Source organism: Strix aluco, chromosome 4 (genome assembly GCF_031877795.1).
Source record: "Strix aluco isolate bStrAlu1 chromosome 4, bStrAlu1.hap1, whole genome shotgun sequence".
NCBI lineage: Eukaryota > Metazoa > Chordata > Aves > Strigiformes > Strigidae > Strix > Strix aluco.
In genome coordinates, this window is record NC_133934.1 from 93,418,616 (window position 1) to 93,441,641 (window position 23,026).

The window sequence follows — 23,026 nt, forward strand, 5'->3', positions numbered from 1 at the left end:
GCTCACCTTCTGCAGTCACCTCTACTCTCCTGCTAAAGCTTCACAGTCTTTCTAAGCAGCCTGGGCAGATTCAAGCAGCTGTCATCAAACCACACAGAAGCACTCTGGAGCATGTTTTTTATGCAGCCTGGAGGCTTACACACAGGAGAGAAACATCCAAGGATCTCAGATCCCGACCAAAGATGGACACATGACTGTGAGCAGAAAAGTCCCCTTCCCTCTCCTATGGCACTGCATAGGTAACAGAATATCATGTGGAACAGAGAAATTCTGGAAATCAAGATTCGACAAGAAACCACCACAAGACACTGAAGCAAAAGTTACCTATTTTATTACAAAACCAAAATCAAACAGATGCCTTTCAGTCTAACAAACAATGCCATAGGCAGAAATGTGCAGGGGCAGGGTAAGTTCAGTACAAACTCAGGCATGGAAAGTGGTGCCTTCACATAGATGAATCCCACCATAGGACAGTTTCCTCCAACATACTATGCCCTTGGAGGATCAGCAAAAAAGGAAAGATTTTTGTTTCTGGCAGGAAGAGCGGATGATGTGCACTGTGGAGCCCTGGTTCTCTTCTCTGTCCCAGCTGTTTTCAGCTGTCATTCAAAGTAGAGCTGGAGAGGCCCAGGAGGACTTGAAGGATGAGGAGAGACATGCCCAGGGTCTGCTTCCAGGCACAACGCTGACACTCCCCATGCCCCAGCTTCAGTAGAATGCTACTGATACAAGGCAGAGCAAATGACTGCTTACCACCACCAGATAAGGTTCAGCCTGTCAGCCAGGTGGACTGGCCAGCTATCTGGCAATAAAAGCAACAAAGGAAGAGGGGAGCTGAGGCACTGCTCTCTCCTGATGAGTACAGACTGTTTGGACAACTCATAGGATGGGTTATATGAATCAGGGCCAGTACTGTCTGCATGATCTTCCAACACACAAACCCAGAACAAGTAACCTAACCTCTATCGGATGTTACACAATCATGCTGGTTGGGTCTTACATGCCAATGTACAAGCGATGCCAGAAGCTGCTCAGAGGCCTGTGCAAACCCAGCAAGTCAGGATGCGCTGACTTAGACTTGTCTCATAGAAGTAAAGCGGAAAGCAATATAATGCTTGGACCCAAATCCATCCATAAAGACTGCTCTAACACAGCAACATGAATACCCACCAATACCAAAGCTCATGTCAACAGCCATCCCTTGTTTGGCTTCCTTGAAGAACTGACCCCATTTGAATTGCAAACTACATGTGAATGCAGGCCTTTTGGAAGGGAAGGACACCAGGATGAGAAAAAGGAGGTCTGCAGAAGGATTTATGTGACAGGCAGGAATGTTGGCTGGCTGGTTTACTGACATTTCCCCAAGAAAAGATGCAGTGACTTCTAGCAGCTCTGCACCACCCCCCCAGTCTCGTGGGGCATTGCCCGGCCCCAGTGGCTGGCTGACAGAACTCCTATAGACATCCAATTGGCTGCTTTTGATGGATGCAACTATACATTAAAAAAACCCAAACAAACCAAACACCAACCCAGCAGCCAGAGCTTTTAATTCCTAAAACTAGCATATTTAAAAAGGAGATGGGTTTTTTTATACAGTTGGATTCATTCTTTACTCCTACAATAGGATTAATGAGCAACGGGGACATTTCTAACTATACACTAAACCGAATCATTTCAACACACCAAAGATGCGCCCTGGGCATTTAAAAAGAGAAGATGCAATCAAGAAGATGGGAGCCTGCAGGGCAAAAAAGCACATACATTGTATGTGAGAAACCATGAAGGTCCAGCAGCAGGATCTGCTCTTGCTAAAGAGACAACTTCTTTATATTATGGCAGTGTGATGTATACTTCAGAGATTACCAGAGGTGTTTTCAACCATGCCAGATGCTTTAATTAGCTGCAATCTACTTCCCAGAGGAAGAGTTATTACTACTCTTGAACAGTTATTTATAGAAAGACTTTTTTAAAATTTTTTTTTTAACTTTCCATTTTGTCAACAAGGCACTAACTTACTGCATCAGGACACTTTTGCTGTGATGTGTTTACCCCATGCTGTCATCATGATGACATGCCACAGAGCGAAGAGGCTGTGCTGCAACATCTTTTACCAAAGCAACCAAGCCTCAAGGTACAAGCCTAGTGTCTACAATAATGCAGTGCTGTTACAAGAAATTGTTGGTGTGATCTCGTATTAGCCTGCCATGTCATCATCTTCAACTACAGGTTCTTGGTCCAGAGATGAGTGGCACAAGGATCACCAGGTCTGAAGTGGGAGGCTGCTCAGAACATTTCTGATGAATAGGCAAGTGCTGCCAGTGGTTGGAAATGCACAAAGCTGTTCACTGTGTGTCCCATCACATTCTGCCCAAACCTAGGATTGCTGATACGGGTGTCCCTGCCCTGCTGCTGACTTTACAACAACTTTGGAAAAACTGCTGGTAGTTGAAACAGCCCCTCTGGCCTCCAGGAACACCAGGCTCCTCAATGCAGGCCTTCGTTGTTATTGTAATGTAACGCTGAGTGTGATTAACACAGGAGGTACTGGTAACAGCGAATCGGGTAAAGTGGATACTCTAAGCTAGGCAGGCACACCACTGTGCAGGAGAGGAGCTTGGAATTCACAACCACCAAAGGCAAGGATAGTCGTTGCAGACAGACCTTCATCAGTGAGCCCAAGCTGTAGTGTTAAAACATAAGTAAACCAGACTCTTGGGGACCAGCAGCATGACTGTCTTTCTGCACTGACAAATATGTTCTTTGCTCTTCAGCAAAGCAATAGGCAGGCTAATGCTGCTTTTAGCAGGCTTCTCAATATTTTTATTGTTGTACAACATATAGATGAACACTTTGTCAGAGAGGAAGATGCAAGATCACTCCGCTGACTCTACTAGGCCTATGGCTCCCACATCCTTCCTACAGTGTTAAGATTCCCGAGGCATGACCCATCTTTGCCAAGCATGTCTTCTGAGCCTCGATAGTACTGCATTTGCGATTCACTTCTGCCCACTGTGCAACAGGTGCAGAAACTACTTTTGTATGTCCTTAATACAACCCTTTTCTACCCCTACTTTAAGCAGCTTTGCAGTGCAAAAATACTTAAGTGAAATCTGTGCTCCCTCAAAAGCCCAATTGCCTTTGAGTTGCACAAGGCTTTACAGTAAGAAAAGGAGGAGTTCAGCTGCTCCCAGGAAGCATTTGGTACCTGGGGCACTGCATGCACATCTGCAAGCACAAGTCATGTGGATACACTTGCTCCTTTTTGCATGGGGGTGTTAAGGTTTGCAACTGAATGATGCTTTGGGGGCAGAAATGAATGCATTACTGTAATCCATTAAATGCAAAGTGTCCCTCTAACCCTAACAGCCTTCAAAAGCAAAGGGAGGAACAGAACAGTGACTCCAACCCCTGTACAAGACAACTGTACAATTTACATATATATTTATATACAGTATATAAAATTATCTTTCTTTGAGTCCCAGTGAACTCAATTTTATGTCATCAGTAGCTGTTCCAATTTTAAAAAGTCATGATCCTGTTTCCCCTCATTCTCCAAAGTATTAGATAATGGCATTGAAAAGCAATTAAAAACAAACCCAAACCAATTATTAAAAAGTGCAAATGTTCTGGGTGCCACTTCTGCTACGTTAGATGTTGCTGATGCTGCACGCTTGCTCACAAGCAGCAAGGTGTTCCTGGAGTTTTCCTGTCTGTTCCTGGAGCTTTCTTTCCTTTGGGTTGGCTCCGGCCTTCCCTTTCTGTCTTCTGCTGCTACACCAGGCGACCTACTGAAAGGGTGGGGTGGGCAAGAAAGAAAAAAAAAAAAAAAAACAAACAACAAAACAGAAGCAGAGAAAGTGAGGAAAAAAGGAAATTAAACCCAAAAGGGCACCTGACTGATAGAGATACAGTAGTACAGCCTCTGCTGCAGCCACGTCCCCAGAAGGCTGAGATCCCAGAGTAAGCTGTGAGGCTGAAAACAACCAGGGGCTAATGAGACAGCCTTGCTGAAAAAAGCATTGAATGAGTCACACAGAGCCCTAGGGACTGATGTATTTTTAAACATAAACCACCGCTTTCCTCTCCCTCCCCCTCCTTGGAAATGGGCATGCAGTCTGGGGAGACAACTGGTCCGACATCTCTCTCTGCTCTTCCGCCTGCCATGGCTGACACAGAAGCCCGCTGCTGCTGGGCTGCCCTGCTACCATCTCCCCCCCCGTGAGCCGCAGCCAGCTGCCTCCTCCGGTAGCAGGGAAGCAGGCCTCGAAGGAGGCAGGCATGCAGGGCAAGGGCAAGCCACCCCTCCCCACCTCTGCAACGGCACAAAGCAGCGAGTGGTCACCCTGCTTGATGGTTGTTGGAGACCTGCCTGCACCAGGCACTCTGAAGCCTACCAAGCTCCTGAATCTGCGGTGGAGATACAGCATGCTTGGAGCTGGGGGTCCTGGGACCCTGCTGAGCTATTAGCGTCCCAGGGGAGGGTGCAAGGGTGCTGCTCGGTGTTTCAGATAGATGCGCACATCCCCATGCTTGTTTCTTCAGAAAGATTTTCTTAAGCCCCTCAGCAAAGGTTCTTAAAGAATCAAAACTCTTATGGGATCAGAGCAAAAGCTCTGTGGATTAATTACATGTGAAAACATGCTGAAGACTAGGCAGAAGTATGGATTTGGTTTTCAGAAGGGAGAAAGGTTACCAGGCAGGCCTCACTGGGATCGGTGCTAATCGACATGCCCTTCCACAGGGGTGTAAATATGGTCAAATGCAAAATTATTTCAGATAGTCATATTTGAAATTGACTGTATAGCTCTGCAAAAGGCGCTCACAGTCCTCAAGGACCAGCTCATAAAAATAGTGGATTGACTTCAATGTCTATACATGCAACGCAGTGTGTGAGCAGGGATGACCCATCCTACACTGAGCACCCTGAGTGCCTAGGAAGGAGGTTGAAGTCACAGCACGCAATAATTTGAATGCCTCTGCTCAGCTCTTAGCAGCAGACAAAAAACAAATACATGCTCAGAATGGAGGACACTCCAGGAAATGTCACTACATCAACGTATAAGGTTTAGCTGATCTTTATCTCCAGTTCTCTGTTCAGCCCATCTCATCAGGACGAGGTAAGGTACCCAGAAAGGTAAGGAGGATAGCAAGAGGTATGGGAAGACTTCTGTCATTAAGCAAATACATAGCCTAGGTCTTTTCAACACAAAAAGGAGTCTAACCAGACATGTTGGAGGGCTATAGAACAACAAGTGGCAGAAGAAAGACAGGAGAACTGCTCACTGTTTCTCACATTCCAAAATGAGAAGCACCCAATGAAACCATGAGGAAGCAGGTCTAAAAGCAAAACAAATAAAAGCTGTTCTTCATGCCTGATGAAAGGGTGTGATTCACTACCACAAAATACAGAGGAGAGCAGACCTTCACCAGGACAGAGAAGAGTCTTCATGGGAATTTGTCCATGGAGTAATGTAATGTAAACACAACAAATCACCTAAATCATTGCTTGCTAGAAGCACGCAGAAGAGGGTAGGAGAGTGCTCATCCCATAGCTGCTGTATCCTGTTCTAACTCCTTAGCAATGTACTGTCTGTCCCAGCTAAAGACACAGTGCTGGACTTTGAGATGATGCAATGGAGCTGCATGTTATTATATTCACACCTCTTATGAACGCTGGCTTCCAGATGTTTCTATATTGCTATTTGTGAACACAGGAGAGCAGGGGAGAATGAATTTTGGGACATACGGTTATCACAGAAAAAAAGGAAACATTTTGACAGGATACTCACTGAAAGGGTTAAGGCCTTGTCTTTTTCCATTGGGGAAACTGCTCAGGCTACCTGTAAAATCCAAGAACCACGTTAAAGGCAATAAATGCCGTGGAATGACAAAGGAGCCTCCCCACTGTCTGCTGCTGGAGGGCAGGTTCAAAGGAGCTCCTCGTGAGTCCCTGACAGCACTCCTTAAGATTCACATGCAAAAGTCAGACTGATGTGCTTGAGATGAGGTTAAATACCTGGTGGTGTAGTAGCTGAAGGTCATGAAATCCAGAGGTTCAGTGTGGGCAAGAAGCAACAATTACAAGGTTAAACTAAACTGTGGAAGGAGGAAGAAGAAGAAAGGAAGGATGCAAGTAGTGCCATGAAGTTTCCCAAAACAGTTTTCGCTAACAGCAAGCAAAATAACGTCATGTAGAAAGGGGGCAGCCAGAAAAGAGTGAAGGTGTAGGCAATACAGATAGTCCAAGTTTACTAAATCTTTAGCTTAGACCAAACAATCAAACAGGTGCCTAAAATCAAAGACCTGAACTCATACCCAGCAGAAGGGCAGGGACGGACTTCAGAGCTGTGACTGCGTCATGAGGTACAGGCACATGCACCCTACACCAGATGGAGCTCATGGGAAGGGCTCTCACCTCAACAATAAACCTGCTCCTACCATGCGCTCGGTACAGACAGCTCAGGGATTACAGGCGCTCTCGAAAGCATGTCACATTTCCTGCTAGCTGCTTGGTCTGATTTCAGACAAGGGATTAGCTGGAAATGGGAACTCCTGCTCCCAGCCAGCAGCAGCACGCCTGTTGCCACCCTCCACTCCAGCCCAGCCTACGGCTTCTCTTTGATTTGTGCATCTGTCTGACCTGATTGCACAGCTTGCTTTGCACATTAAGTACTTCACACACTCGCAGCTAGAGCACATTTTGCTCTGCGCAAGAGCAAGATGAGCAGAAGCTCAGAGAGCCGGGGTGAGACTGGGGGAGCCCCGGGGACAGGAGGCTGGGCTGCTGGACAGAAGCGGAACCGCTGGGAAGGAAAAGAGAGGGGGAAAAGAAAGGTGGTGGTGGCTGAGTTTGAAACGGGTTGCAAAGCATGACCTGTTGGCTTTAGAGATCGTTAATAAGAGAAACTGTATAAACACAGTAAGTTATTTCAAGGCCCCCAAATGCCAGCCTCGTATCAGCCATCTGCCCTGGCGAGATCAGAGGAACCGTTGTTCACTTATTTCTGTGCCCGTGTATAAAAAGCAGAGCTCCGTTGCCAAGAGGCAGATTCCTCCGGAGCTAATTGGGACTCTCCCAGGGGGGCTGGCAATAAAAACCCAGGGCCTTTACGAGCCACAGCATCCTCTGGCCGACTGGACCCGCGGACGCCGGGGCCCTGGAGGGCGCTGCTGGGCCGCACACGGCCGGCCGCTGCCCACGTAAGCGAGAAGGCATCCGAAAAAAAACCCCTTTTGCATCCAGTGCAGTTAAGCCTACAGTGCGTTGCTGAGAATGAGACCGATCTGTCTCCGGAAAGCGGCAGGGAGCTGCAGGTACGTTGATACAAAAGGCAGGGAGGACAGCTGCCATGGCCGGGACGCTCCAGGCTGGGCAGGGCACAGCTTTCCAGCAGCCGGGCAGGGCTCTGTGCTCGCCGTGGGTAGGGCCCCATACATCCGTGCTGGGAAACTACCCTGAACGTCTTAATCACCTGTCACTCCAGAGGCAGAGAGTATTGCCTTCAGCCGGCTGCCTTCTATAGAAGCACAGGCCAGCCACATTTACCTACAGAAGACAAAACCCCGCCAAAACAACACTGCACCGAGCATAAAGTTGACAGAAAACAGAGGAAGGAATATGGCAGATGGTGACAGTGGGTTACTAACATATACCTGGAAAGCCCTTGGGTAGTATAGGGTAACATCCCATCATTCAGTACGTTTCATACTGCAGAGTATTTGCTCAGCCTCGCAAGTACACTGTTTCGGGTAACAATTACAGCCACAGTGGATTAGGCCAGGTGTCTTTCAAAAGGAAAAGCCCCTAAGAAACCCTGGCAGCTTTTTATAGGTAGAACTTACCAAGTAAAGCTCTCACCTTTGATGGAGGAGGAACATGCTACCACAAGCCTTATCTTATGTTCTCAATGCAACACTGATGTCCTGATTCATACTAACCACCAGTAACTTCCCTCAAGATTAAAGGTGACAAACTACAGCACCTCTGCTGAGCTCCCTTGGGGGATATCTGAATAAGACAAACAAAACCAAGCACCAAAACAGTGGAGCTCGTTTACATTCTAATCTAATTGTAATTAGATGCACTCTGAATTTCCTTGTTATTAACTCAGACATTACTTGGTTACAGTTTTCTCATAGCCTTGCAGACTGTTGTCAGCTTTCTACCATCATCGGTCCAGAGGCCTTTCCCAGGTGATGCTCCCACCAACTGCTCACACAGCAGTGATATAGTGCATCCCATTCCCAGAAGCCTCCCAAGCACACAGAGAATCAGTTACTTCTGTGGATACCAATAATAAGGATCACAAACATCACTGAATTAAATCTGCTGTTTAGATTGTCCATTATTTTTCCTTCTTTCTGTAATATTTGCTCAGCTCCAGTAGAAAATGACATGCTGTTTAATTACATATACACGCACACTTTTTAACGAAGACATTTTGATCCTGTTTCTGGACCGTGCTCTTGGTAGCTGGCTGTTGGCACAGACAGTGGCTGGGTTCCACACCAGAAGTCCTCACGGCCTGTGAAGCGCACCCAACACCTACCATCTGACAAGCTCTTGGATGGCAAAGCAATCACGGGATCTGAACTTCCCGTCAGCTGGCGGAGGGACATTTCTTCACTGCTTAATCCCTTAGCTCCTCTTTGGGCAGGCACAAAATGCTGACTTTGTCTTCTGAATTTGGAAGAATACAGAGGTAAAACTCAGCTCCAGCATTTTGCAGCCAGCACAACTAGTATAAGCCTTGCTCAGATCTACAGCCCTCCTCTCCAAGATCACTGGACTTCAATTAATCTTGGGTCCAACAGCTTTCCAGCAAAGCTTTACAGTGCGTGTCTATCTCCTCTTAAGGACCCTGCCTTTTGACTATGCAGAAAGTTAAATTTGTTCTTTGATCACAGATGCCTCCCCCTTTAACTTAGGCTGTGCAGAGTGCACTGATGAATGTTAACTTTTAACAGGCTGTAAATCAGTCTGTTTTCCTTCCACAATTCCTCAAACAGACAATCCTAGATCAAATAATGGCAAAGACTGTTTCTGGCGTACTCTGAGCCCTTCCCCGCCTGTTCTGCCTTTGTTTAAGAAACCATTTGCAGGCTTCTGCAAGCCCTCAAAGGCTGGCTCTATGTGGTTACTCCATTCTGAGATCCAGGAATGACATTTTTCCATCCAAGTTGCCATGACAGAAACTCAGCTGGTTTAAGCAGAGGGTCAAAACCTGTGCGAAGTGGCCACCAGACCTAGCAGATTTCTTGGCAACTTACTGGGTCATTGTGCTGGTTTTGGCTGGGATAGAGTTAATTTTCTTCACAGTAGCTAGTACGGGGCTATGTTTTGGATTTATGCTGAAAACAGTGTTGATAATACAGAGATGTTTTCATTCAGAGTTATGGCTTTTGTCTTCCCAAGTCTCCGTTACACGTGATGGAGCCCTGCTTTCCTTGGAGATGGCTGAGCACCTGCCTGCCAATGGGAAGTGGTGAATTAATTCCTTGTTTTGCTTTGCTTGTGCATGCAGCTTTTGCTTTACCTATTAAACTGTCTTTATCTCAACATACAAGTTTTCTCACTTTTATTCTTCTGATTCTCTCCCCCATCCCATCAGGATGGGGAGTGAGCGAGCAGCTGTGTAGGGCTTAGTTGCCAGCTGGGGTTAAACCATGACAGTCATCATAAGGATGGAAGAGAGGAAGGGTTGCTGGTGGACTGGACAGCTATTTTCCTCACTGAAGAACCACTGTCAGGCAGCACTCACATATTAGGTTACCACAGGCATCAAGAAACTGCTGAGGAGGGGAAACCCGACAGAACTATGCATCTCAGACAGATTTGATCCTAAGCTGGAAAGAGCTCAGATTCAGGTTTGTCCTTATGAATATCCCAGCTGAATCCTCTCACATAAATCTTATTTATTTAGACTATCTAGTGCCCAAGAGGCATGTAACGGTGCTGATTTATCTATGCCCTGTGCTTCCTTCAAGCAACACGATTTCCATGTTTGGATGGAACTGGCCACAAAAAAAACCCAAAAGCAAAACACTGACAAAAATGCACAAGCCTTAACATTTGTTTTCCTCAGCATCCCAAACCCCACAAAATTTGTATTAAGTTTTATTTTCAAAATCATTACAAGTATTCAGTTTGCCTGGCAGGAGGTACACTCACCTAGAATGATGACCCACTTTATATTAGTCCTTATGCTGCTGGATACCCAACCAGGATTTGGAACATCTGAGGCAAGTTCATTTGTAATGAAGTATATCAAAGGGAAAATGATGACTTTCCTTGCCTCCCTCCAACCCTTCCTCATCCAATCCAGACCAGAAAAACCTTTCCAGCAAATCTTTTGTTGAAACAGAAACATTTCTGTGAAAAGTTTTGGTTTCATCTGACTGGCAGTCATCATCAAAAAGGTCCCACCTAGCTCTTGGCTTGGACCCACAGTGACCTCAATCCCAGCAGATGTTTGAAGGCCATGGTATGGAGAAAGAAACAGAGAGTAAATACACAGAGTAGTTGACTGAGTACATGCACCTATGTTCAGGATACGGGGAAGTTGGAGAAGGGGTAAGCTACTGGTTATTTCTTAATTTAGAAGTTCTTGTGAATAGAAAGCAGAGCAAACACGTCATCTACCACCTCACAAATTCATGACTTCTTAAAACAGATCCATCACAAACTTGCTTGCTGCACCTCTAGAGTGCTCTCTCTCAGTTCTTTCCTACATGTTAGTGCCTACTCCCTGCACTGCCCCCTCTACTGCTTTTTAGCCCTCACCATCCTTTAGCTGCCCTTGGTCCTCCTTCCACATAACTTACCCATTTATCTTTGATCCTCAAGGCCTATCAGTCCTTTAGTAGGTATGTGGAACTGCATGATAAAACAAGGTCAGAGCCCCTTTTTACACACAATCCTGTCCTCATACAATGAAAGAAACCATGAAAGGTCAAGGCTGTGTTCTCAGCAAATAGCTGGGCAATCAGGCACTCACAACAATGTCTTGCTGCTTTATTTCCCCTTCACATGGGCTCAAAGATTCACATTTTCTTCCTTCTCTTTTTTTTTTTTTTTCTCCTTTCCATAAACTAAATTTTGAACAGTCGCTTGGCTGAGGCAGCAGATTCCAGAGAGTCTTGTTCCAGGCCAAATAGCAATAAAACTCATTTGGCATATTCATCTTATTGGGAAGGTAATAAAATTAAGGAACGGGGTTGCTATTTTGGTATGTCATTCCTCAGTAAGGTACCGATGACTAAGAAAAAAATCTTCCACCAAGCTAGGGAAGCTGAATGCTTCTCACAGCTGACAAGTAATGCAACAGCTTATTATGATAACTAAGATGTTTGCAAAACACCTAGAAAAGGCAACTTCCCAACACCCAAATGCACTGACTGTCTTCCCACTCATGCTAAACCTGAGGAAAGAACTAAGGAAAGGTTAAGCCTGGAGAAATAAAGCTACCCACCCTTCCCAACTGGCACGATGGTTATAACAAGAGCTGTCCGCACAGCCAAAACACCTGCACAGGAAATTAGTCCCCTGGAATCTCCCTGTTTGCCTTCTCCTGCCAAGCAAGTCTGCCCACAGTCAAGAATGACTGATAATTATTGAATTTGGGTTGAGCAGTTTCAATTCATAAAATTTCCAAAAATATCAATTTGGTCCAGGTCCCAACAGAAGATGAGGTGAAGATGAAAGAGGAAGAAGAGGAAGGAGGGTGGGTTGGTTGCTCAGGCACTAAACAGAAAGGAAAATACGTTATTCATATGCCCTATTTCTCCCCCAACCTTAAAGTGCAATTTAACTCTGAAAAAGGGCAACAGTACAGCCCTGCGCTTTCTTTCTGAGTTGTTCTCTCTGCGTCATCCACTTTCCTGCATGCTGGATTTAGCAATGAAAAATATTATTTCTGTTAGTCAACAGGGTCTCTGGAGGAAGACTGGGTCTGTGCTGGCTCATACATCATCCAACCTACATGGTTGAGACAACAGAATATTGTTAGCAGTGTATTACTCAGAAAGGACCTGATCTGAACTACAGTTTCCAAGGACTTCTACAGTACAAGCAGGGTTCTAGGCAAGGCTCATCTTTTTGCCTTGTTTCTGTATAGTGCTTAGCACAAAGGTCCATGATAGGGAAGCAAGACAGAGCCATAACTCAAATAACAAACTACATTTGCATGGCAGGGTATTAATTTTTCCACACAAACTGTGGCACTTTTGAATCACCTGGGAGAAAACAGATTCCTGAGTTTGACATAACTCTATGGATTCCCGAGTTTGCTGTAACTCCATGCAAGTCTTTTATTCTCATGCAGTGGGGAAGGAAAGGCACTCACCTCCTTCCTTGCTGACTCCCAAGCACCCCTTCAGCTCCTGAAGTGAGATCGACTTGTCCTTGTTGAGGTCACAGTAGTCAGTGAAACGTCGGGCACATTTCTTGGGCTTGGCTTTCTTCTTTACATAACGCTTGAAAGGCTTCAGCTCCCGCTTGTTGATGTCATTGCTGCTGTTGTTGTCCAGCTGGCTGAAGTACCAGTGTACCACTCGCTCCTCCAGCGTGTGGCTGGGGTCTGGCTCAGAGAACCTGGAACAGAGGAAGCACAGGCCCCCGACAAGTGGGTGCTCTCACCAACACTGTCAAGCACATGCTGAGGAGCCAGAGCTGCTCACTGAGTCAGACACAGACCATGCCATATTTAAAGCAGGCAAAACACACAGGTCTTACAATCTCCTCCTTTTAGCTGGGCTCTTTTGAGAGAGATGAACTTTTTGTAAAAATGTCCTTTAGCATTAACAAGTGGTACCAAGAGATTCCTCTGGTACCCTCAGTAGCTCTGGTTCTCCTCACACCAGTTGCTGAAACTCTACCTTAATCCCAGAAGGATCCCTCTTTAGAGGGCAAGAGGCAATCTCCATGGTCCTTTCGACCCTTGGACTCCCATTCAAGTTACCAGTAGGAGAGCCATGAGTGTCAGCTGTCCTGGTAGTTTCTGTGATAGTAACATCTAGACTTCAGAAAGGGAACAAATTCATTTAATGCAAGACACATTCATTATTTGAAAATGTCCTTGGCAAGATGCAACATTCCTGCTGTATCTATTTATACGATCTGAACTCCTGTGCTGTATTTTCAGCATATTTAATGCTTTTCACATGGTTGATTTATACACAAGAATTCCACAGCAGACAAGCACCACAAATCCATTAAAAGCAATACTACGGAACTGGCAACTTCAGCTTGCTTCATTTCTTACTCATTGTGATATTACAAGTTTGACGTTATTTGGCCCACATTTTCCTTCTGTGGACAACAACAAACAATATCAGAGAGGAGGAGAAAAGGAGCAGGAGGAAAAGTAACAGCTGAAGATGCATGAATAGAGAATTCTGCCATTCAATGTCAAGCCATTACTGAACAGGCACTTAAGCGGTGTCTGGTGCTCTGCAGCAGCAGGAAAAGGGGTTATTCTTCAGTGATACAGAGAACCAGGAAAGAAACTCCTTCTAAAGAAGAATTCTTTAAAAATTGCCCTAGGCTAGTCCATCTTCTCCATGTGATGAGTGTGCCAACAGAGAAAGCTGAAATGAGGCTGAGACTTGAGCCTTTTTCCTCCCAAGAATAAAGCATTTCAGTGCATGGAAATTAGCGGATAGGTAGTCAGACACACTACACTGGCACTGGTTGCTCTGACTTATTCCAGGAGACACTTCCAGCTGCTGCCTAATTCCTTCCCCAGCAGTGAGAGAGGGACACTTATGCGCTGCAGGCAGGCAGATTGTGTGTGAGTTTGGGGCATTCTAGCTGATGGGGAAATATGAACACAGGTACCTTATAAAATGCACTTTAAGACTGTCACCAACCTTCCTTCAGAAACTGGTGGGATATGTATTTAAATGATCACTGAAAATTTCTTTGTTGGGAATTAGAAGGGAAAAAATTCTTTTGACCCTCTGGTATGACCAGTTTTGCTGGTAAAATGCAGCTACAGAGCCTGAAAAATAAAAACCCCACCCCTACTGCCATGGTAATTTATATCACTGGCAAAGGGAAGTCTGCGACATGCAGAAAGCAAGCACTGGAGCTTAGGTGGAGAACAGAGATCCCCATTAACCTTCTCTGATAGCTTTTACAAATGAGGATTCAATTTAGAAAGATAGCCCCTATCCAGAGACATCTGGATCCTCAAAACAAGTAAACAGACACAGTAGGGAGAGGCAAATAAACTGCACAACATTTTTCCCAAGGATTTGCTTGAAACTATCTCCTTCATCATTTAATTCTTAGCTGAGTAGCAGCCTGGCATTCAGCTACAGCATCTGGTCAATGTACAGTGGGATAAACACTGTGGGGGAGGAAGATAGTTTGGCTTAGTTTTGGGAGCCAAAACACAAGGCAAGCCCCTGGACAAGCAGAAATTTCAAAAATCTCCCCAGGAAGCTAAGGGAGTGCCCAGATTTTTCAAAGCCCTCAAACTGTATGTGAAGACCAGGATGACAGGAGAGAATAAAAACACATTCTGTGGCTTGTTTTTATGACATTTATGAACACAGTCATTGGCCTCTCTCCTTTTTGGAAATGAGCTGGCTATCATCTGAAGTCTAGCATGTTTCTAACAGCCACATGAAATTTCTGTATTGAAAGGGACAATATTCTGCTTTTGCTGAGATACAGGAATAAAACTTGAGCTTTTGCATGTGAGATTCCCCTTGTCCACACCTTGGCTTGCCCTTTGTTTCCTGAAGGCCCACAACTGGAGAGGCAGAAATGGAGAAAATAGCAGACCATCTTAGAACCAACAGCAAGAAGACAACAAACAGGAACACAAGCTTCTCTCTACCTGCTGCAGAGACACTCAGAAGCAGGACCTAAAAGCATCACTTTTTCAGAGGCACACCAAATAGGAGCTGTTATGAGTTACTGAACAAGGCAATACAGCTCTCTTCAGCACTGTCATAAAGAAAATCTACCGGCTGATACAAATACATTGACTCATGAGGTGATGATATATCAATTTTTGCCACTACAAACATGCTGAGAGCTCATGCTGAAAACTGCAGCATGCTAATGGAGCGAAAGGGAATTAGTTTAACTGCTGTGATTGTAGGAGGAAGGAAGATATAGCCATTTCTGAGTTTTTACCACTTCATGTTGGCTGGCTTAGCAGGAGTGCAGTTCCTGAGTTGGTTGCCTGCCCTTTCTGATGATCATCCAGAATCCCAGCACAGAAAGGATCCACACCATCTCAGTGCAGCCATATCTCCCTGGCTCATGAAATTACATGATACACTAAAGAAGGCTGAGGTTACAATACTGTCTTGACTTTGATGGCTGCCCATGGAAGACCATCCATGAAACATGAACTGATGCAATTTCACAGCACTGCTAAGCCACCTAGCTTTGATGATGTGCCATGACAACAACCATACCTGCTGGGTCAGCTGAAATAAATCTGGGGGCTCTAATTGTCCTACAAGCACAGACTTTGCAGGAGTATTCCAGGGGAATTTCCCTCTATTACCTCTCCGCTGCTGTTGCAAGAGAAATATATCAGCCCTCAGATGCAAACTTCATTTCTTGGGCTGCTTCTCTACTCATTCAGACCATAAAGGAATCAGAAAAACAAAGAGAGAACAAAGCTGCTTTGTACATTCTCAGCTCCCAGAAAAACATCATCTCCTGCTCTAACACCAGTCACACAAAATCCGTTGAATTCCAGTCTCTCACACCAGTGCTGTAGCAGCTTTGTACAACCTAGTAAAGACAGACATGATGAAAATGCAGACAGCCTTCTCAGTCTTCTCGTGTTGACTATGTTACAGCTGTACTTACTTTTCTTCCTAATTGTTCCTCTTTAGCACTCGACAGCAAAACAATCAATCCTAAAGAATGAGTGCTGGGTAAGCAAAGAGCTCTGTGCAAGCTGATTTTCCAAATCTAACCTGTTATTGCTAGATCGCTTCTGCACATAAGCCAGCAAGTTTAGCTCCATCTTGCAGCATAAGCCCACCCACAGTCCAACAATTAAGAGAAGCATGGTCTGTCATTAACAGCCTAGGACAAGGAACCTGCTTTCTCAGCTTTCTTACAAATTTGTTGGCATCAAGTATATAATCTTCTCTAAGTAGGCTTTTACTCCTCCTCCTGTATTATGTGCTATCAGCTCCCTCATAGGAGGAGAATACTTATTTCTTAGGTGGCTTATGGTTGGAGATATGTGGGTTAAGGTACTGTTACTTTTAACAATTTGGTTTTCCAGTCGAGACACACTGCCACAGAACACCTTCATATCATCTGGTGTAACTGGGGTACAGGCAGAAAGCAAAGAGGCTATGAAAAAACATGGACATGCACTTTTGCAGCTGCACTGAATTCTGGAGCAGAGAGAGAAGAATATGGCAAAATATCAAATAGACAGCTTGAATATGCACTTTGCATGCAGCCTGTAATGCTTTCCAGCCCTTGAGGCCCCTTGCAAGAAAGGAGGAGTTAACTCAGGGGGAAGGAGCAGGGAAGAAGAGGAGGTATATTGGGTAAAGTGTGTAAGAGCAGCAAATATCAGACGTTACTCCCATACAGAACCGTGTACAGCGTGCAATCACATCCGTCATAGAACTGTGCTGTTGAAGTGTAGTATGTCCCACTAAATTTTACTAAGTAAACTGAAGTCCATTCCTATCAAAGCTGATCCTTTGCTCCCTGAACACTTGCAGCCCCACTGCATCCCACTGCACAGGCTGCATGGAACCACAGTACCGTTGCAGTGACAGAAAATCCTAATACAAAATACCGCTTTGACAGAAAGCAAGGTTGCAATTTGAAGTACCCAGCAGATGATCACCTGTTTGAAGACCTTTAGAAAATCTATTCTTTTGTAATACAAACTTTATGTAGCAACAATAGCAGCTGAGGCAGAAGGAGGGAAGTGGAGCAAGACCAGCCTAACACCACCCAACTGGACTGCAAACAGAGACTATAAACCAGAAGGAGCTATTCCAGTATGAAAGAACACTGACGGACCAGAAGCTGTTAGCAGAAGCAACAGAGTAAAAAAAAAATATTAGTCCACCTTCCACTCCTAACACACAAGGTATGTTTATGGTCAGGATGTCCACAGGAGTTAAAGTTGCAAGTTTCTATGACTTGCAAATATTTTGCAGGGACGTATACCTAGCTTGGTGCTGTTGCTGAATGAAGAACGGATGAGAGTGAAGGTAAAGAAATGACAGGACTAACCCTACCCCATGACAGCACTGATGATGTCCACCAAGGTGCTTGAAGGCAGTGGTGGAAAGCGATGAGTTTAACAAACTGAGGTAAAATTCAGAATTGTTCTTGCTCTGCTTCCACTTCTTACTCTCCTTTTGTTGCTCTTTGTGGTTGTCTATTCTAAAGTTAAAGGCTGTAACGGTGGAACATGGCTTGAATCAAAGAGGATTACTCAATGGAATTGCAAAAGGATCCTGTATTTGTTTTATTATTCTCCCTTTCCTGCAGCCAAAGAATCAAGAAGCCAACAAAAAACTAAGCTGTGTTCAGACTAAACAAAAGGGTACTACACAGTCCAAATTCATTACAGGGAATGCATAATTCCTCTACAGTTAAAACTTAAGTTATCTTCCTGTTACAGGGCCCAGTTTCTTCCTCTCCTCCAGCTAAGCTGTGTATGAAACATTATTCTGAACATAACTTTTCTCAAAATTGTGGGATAAATCATTTAAAAGGCTTAAAAATCTGCTCTCTTCACTCCTCAGTGACTGTTCAAAGATCCTCCTCTTACATGAACTCTCCCGTACCTTTAATTAGGCTAGAATTTCCATAGGAGCACAAAGAGAAGTTGGTATCCAACTTCAATTGAAATGCAATAGGAGTTGGGCATTAACTTCCCTTCACTGTTTGAAAGTGTCAATCTTTATTAAAACATGGCTCAGCTTCAGAACACCCTGGAGATGTGCTGAGCTGTGCTTGCCTGCTTCAAACTGCTCAACTAGAGCATGAAAGGGAACCTCGGGGGCAATTTTCTGAAGTACTTTTTAGGGCTATTACATGGGGAATAATTGGCAACTTAAAATGAAGGGACTTAGCGGCTGTGTTACATGATAAGGGTGGCTGTTGTAAACTGCCCTTTTAACCCTAAATTCCACACAGCAGTAATATTTTTGCTGATAATGTAGCAAGCCATAGTGCATACATTTGGCAACTAAAATGTTTTAGTTTAGGCCCTGTGTGATATGAATATGCCCAAACTGGAAAATAGACTAAAATGTACTAAAGTGAAGCCTAAATTTTAAAAAGTGCTACTCCTATTATATAGGATTTATAAGTGAACAATTTCAACTATGCTTTTTTTCAAAAAGGAAACGAAACTCTGGTTAACAAAGCGATTTCCTACAAGCGCTCCCTTAATTATTTTGAAAACATACAGTAACAAGATGTGCCTTGGAGTTATTATATAAACTTAAAATTAAGAATGAATTTTACCAGAGATTTTATGTTTCAAAAGTCTAAACGAAGTCTGCTTGGCTATTTTTCTGTAATATAAACCAGGGCCATGAGGAAGGGAAGTTCTCATCTCATTTACATTATTGTAAAGCAAGAGTAACTCAATTAAAGTCAATAGCTTTGAACTTGCTTAAACGAGACAAGACCTATAAGGGATTACAAGGTTGTTTTAAGCATGCCCAATAAAAAAAAAGTCTTATCAGGTTTTACTTACATGGCCTGCAGCAATCCAAGTTGTACAGCCTCACTTTGCTGCTACTAGATTGTTTTTGTGAGTGCCAAGTATAAAGTGTGCAATTTAGCACAGCTCTATGTAGTGTTTTAAATGCAGATCTCCATCATTTCTTCCCATGTTCCTTCCCCCTTGCCCCCCCTCCAAAAAAAAAGCTAATATGGAGATTAATTACAAAGCCACAGATAGCTTTGCAACATAAATAGGTAAAGTCTTGAAGATGAACACACTCAGCCAATGCAAGAAGTTTTCACTCGCATATCCAGATTCAGACTGAAGGCGGCAGGGTAATCTAATCTGATTTCCTGTATATCATACTCACAGAATGTGAATCAAATTACTCTTAGGACCGTAACTTGGGTTTGACTAAAGCAAGTCTTTCTGAAAGGCATCAGGCATCTGTCACCTCCCTCATAATTTCATTCTGACTTAGAACTGACCTCACTTTAAAGAAATTTTGATCACAAGTTTGTTTATATTTAGCTAATTGTGTTCCTCCCCGCTAGACTAAAGAGCCTGCAGAGCTTTTGTTCCTATGGAGATATTCAGATTATACGAAATCATCTAACATCCTTTTTTTTTCTTTCTTTTAATACCCTAAGGAAGCCTGAACTCCTTAAGACTTTCACCGTTAGGCTTTTTCAGTCCTTGACACTTCGGAAAGGCTCTTCTCTGCATCTGGTCCCATATTTTAATGTTGATACTAAAGACGCATATTGTATGCCAGTATCTTCTCTCTGCTGCCACAGAGAAACAGGAATACTCCCCCCCTTCCCTAAAACTCCTACCTGCAGCTTCTCTGATTGATTAAAATACACAGGACAATATATGGAGCCAACTAACATGGGGGTATGACTTGCTACTTGCCTGGCCTGCCCCCTGCAACAGGCATAAGCTTTGCTGGTGATATGTTAAAAATTTACCTTGGATCATTGGATGCATTTGTTCAAAGTCTAAAAAAGGCCCAGGAGGATGAAATGCTGAATGCTGTAAAGGAACAGAAAGAGGGAGGCTACAGAGGGAACCAGTGTGTGTTTCAATGCAGAACCTCTTCTGCCATCATTATGGCAAAGATAGAGAAGAGCCTGCAATAAGTAAAGCTTGCCTCACAAATAAGAAAACTGACATTAGGACATTAAAAGTGACATGACTGACCTTAAGAAAAATCAGATAGCCAGATCTATAGCTTTTCTTTTCAACATAACCTTCTCTGCAAACCTAGGCCAGGGAGATACAGGATAAGCCCTGTCGTAAATCCAGCATTTTGTTAGATGTTAAGGTTGGAAAGGAATTAGTGCTATGATTAACCCTATGGGTAAAATATCCCTTCATCTTGGAAAATAACTTTTCTTTCTGGTGCCAAAGTCAAGTTAGGTCACCCAGACAATTTCAGATATTCCTGAAGAGAAGACTCAGGACATTTCTACCATTGAGCAACTTGGAAAGCAGGACTTATTGCACAGAAACAGCTTCCCAACTCCGCAAACTCAAGTGAAATGAAAGCTGTACTGATTTAGTTTTCATATAAGTACCAGTAATCCCTTGAAATGTTTTTTTTTCTGCAAAATAAATGGTCCCATCGTGGCATGGTGGGATGGAAAAGCTTGACATGTGTTCTTTGGGGTATCTGCTTAGCCTAACTGATGCACATGGAAGTTCACGCCAGAGCAGTTTCCTGAATTTAATCGTGGCTGTGGGCAAGCAGAGTATTTGGGTGGTAGCAGTCTTTCACCTTACAAAGGACAGCCTGCTAAAAGATTTCTTTTTCCCCTTGCAACTGGGCTGCTGACACTGGAGCTGAAAATAAATCAACATGACGACTGTGTGAAGAGCTGGGCAGTGCAAAATTCTACCAGAAAGGCCTCTATTGAAAGCTGAGAAATACACAAAGCTTGGGGAACATTAGTAAGCAAGCCTGCTGGTTTATAGAAGTGCAGTGGGGGCATACATCTCTGGTCTCTACAATATTAGTTTATATTAAGCTTTATTCTAAGAGTGATGATTACATTGGCTGGGTTTCAGTCCCAGTGCCAAAGATGCCAAATAAATATCAAATACTCTCCAGGGCTTCCCACCACCCCTACCCACTGCATTTGAACCATGCAAATTAGACAGAATTGACATTGGAATGCTTATGGCTGGGAGAGAACAACGTATTTCCCATCCTAGGGGCATTTTTCATCCTGTTTATATGAATACAGACATGCTAGGCATATATTGCTAATTCAATGGGTTACAGAATATTCAGTGTGCAGGCACTCAGCCACTGGCCTGATTTGTAAGGTCCAAATGTGAAGTTAAAACCATATGGGTTCACAAGCAATCTATACTGAAACCAAGTGGCACAGAGGTGCCACCCAGGAAGCTTTTTGTCTCGAGCAAAGATGGCACTGCTTTCTTCTACATTTTGAAAGAGGAAAGCAGGGGATCAACATTACTCTCAATAGGTTGGAGCAATACCCACAGAAGTAACACATGCACAGAGGCACCTCCTTCATCTCTACACCCCTATGAACATGAGCATGTTAGTTGTTGTGGCATCCCTGCACACTAAACCAGCACTGACTCCTTTTAAAGTCGGGGGAATTCAGAACCATAGAAGCCTTGCCTAGTCAAGGCAATATAACACTTCTTTTACAACTGTCAGTCTGTTCTCAATGGCCTGTCCTACCTGTCCTGCCACAGCATTGCAGCTGCCGCACTAAGGGGATTTGCTGTTATCAAGCAGAAGGGGGAGACAAGACCTCAGCTTTTCTCCAGTTCCCCAGAAATGCAGACTTCTGCCCACCTCTTGCAACGGGCCTGACCTGATGCTCCTTCCAAGAGGGATGAACAGGAAGCCTGGTCAGAGGGAAGGGCTATGAAAAACAGTTCATCTCCTCATCGGCAGGCTGGCTCCAGCCCCACAGCAAAAGCGCAGCGCTGGTACTGCCAAGAATTCGGTTCGCATTCTTCACTCCCCGTGGTAGCCACTAGGCCACACGGTCTCCTCCAATCCATTTGCATTTTATTAGGTCTTTTCATGCACCAGGGGACAAAAGAACAAGCCACTTCCTCCCACTGAGCTCTCATTTCACACTTCAAATGGACTATACTAACCTTTATGGTGGAGCAGCTGCCATGGAGGAGGGGTGGGAGGAGGCAGACAGGGCTGGGATGACAGGACAGAGCAGTGCCTGAAGACTCCTCTCCCAGCAACCCAGTGGAACCCGAATCAGTGCAGAGCAGCATCTTTCCCTCTCACCCCACCTCAGAGGCACCCGGAGCTCTGCAGCCACCTTGGTGGCATTCAGCCTGAGTGCTTTCTGGACTCACCTCCCACCCCCAGTAGGTGCTGCTGAGTTAATAGCCTGTACCATGTCCGTAGTCAGAGCATCAAGTAAGCTGGTAATAAATTCAACTTTCTTCCCTTCTGGGCAGCCTGCAGAAAGAAAAGAGGAGGTTTAATGCAAGAACACACAGGATTGGTCTCCTACCCCAGTTCAGCAAGGATCAGCCAGAACCTCCTTTGTTTGTAACATGGCAGCCATCATCACAGTCCCTAAGGAAAGGCAGAAGAATCCCTCAGTGGGTTTCTCTGCGTCGCAATTTGTCCTGCAGCTTCTGTCCAGGCACACACAGGGTCACCAATAATATCTGGCAGGAAGACCATGTGGTTAGCTTTATGGCCTCTCCCAGTTCTCTACCAGCATAACCACAGGGATGTGCTGGAAGCGCCTGGCATATGGGAGTTCCCATGGTGACACTTGCAGAGAAGTTTACAAAACAACTCATTACCTCCTGGATCATCTTCCTCCGCAAACATGGCCTTTCTGAGGTCCTAACTGACAGCTTAAAGCTTCCCAAAGCACGAGCCAAAGTGAGAACTGCTTCTTGCACTCTCTTCTTCAGGCATAGAGAGTGTTGCCTGCCAGCAGCTACCACAATAATTCAATTCTTTGCATGATCGCACTGCATGGGAAATACGTCAGTCTAAATCAACACGTGGTAATCGCTCCCAGTCACTGCTGGCTTAAGCGGGACAAAGTGGGCTGAAGACGAACTTGGTAACCATTTCCATTACCTAGTGTTGAGGTAGTCAACCCCCCCTCACCATCATAACCACAGACTGACAGAGCCTCCTATCCTTAACAGTGCCAGCCTGTTATGGCACAGCTGAGATGAAATTCTCCATCTCCTCACCTCTATGAAGCAATCTATGCTGTTTCCTTGCTTCTTAAAGGACCAAAAGCATGTCTCATTTACTACCACATTAATACTGCAACAATTGCTCTAGCCTATCCAGG

At 44.6% G+C, this 23,026-nt stretch overlaps 1 protein-coding gene across 5 annotated transcripts in view; it reads right to left on the minus strand.

The window, feature by feature from the left end:
• Positions 1–314: 314 nt before the first annotated feature.
• Positions 315–23,026, minus strand: part of SMOC1 (SPARC related modular calcium binding 1) — a 133,617-nt gene continuing 110,905 nt past the window's right edge. For 2 of the 5 annotated variants that reach the window (XM_074824334.1, XM_074824332.1), the window contains exons 10-13: positions 22,056–22,161; positions 12,345–12,592; positions 5,790–5,840; positions 315–3,788 (exon numbers count right to left, since the gene is read on the minus strand). In XM_074824334.1, coding sequence (XP_074680435.1) covers positions 3,772–3,788; positions 5,790–5,840; positions 12,345–12,592; positions 22,056–22,161 — 422 coding nt within the window. In that variant the 3' untranslated portion in view covers positions 315–3,771. The remainder of the gene's footprint in view (positions 3,789–5,789; positions 5,841–12,344; positions 12,593–22,055; positions 22,162–23,026) is intronic. The other 3 variants (XM_074824333.1, XM_074824336.1, XM_074824335.1) reach the window with 3 other exon arrangements.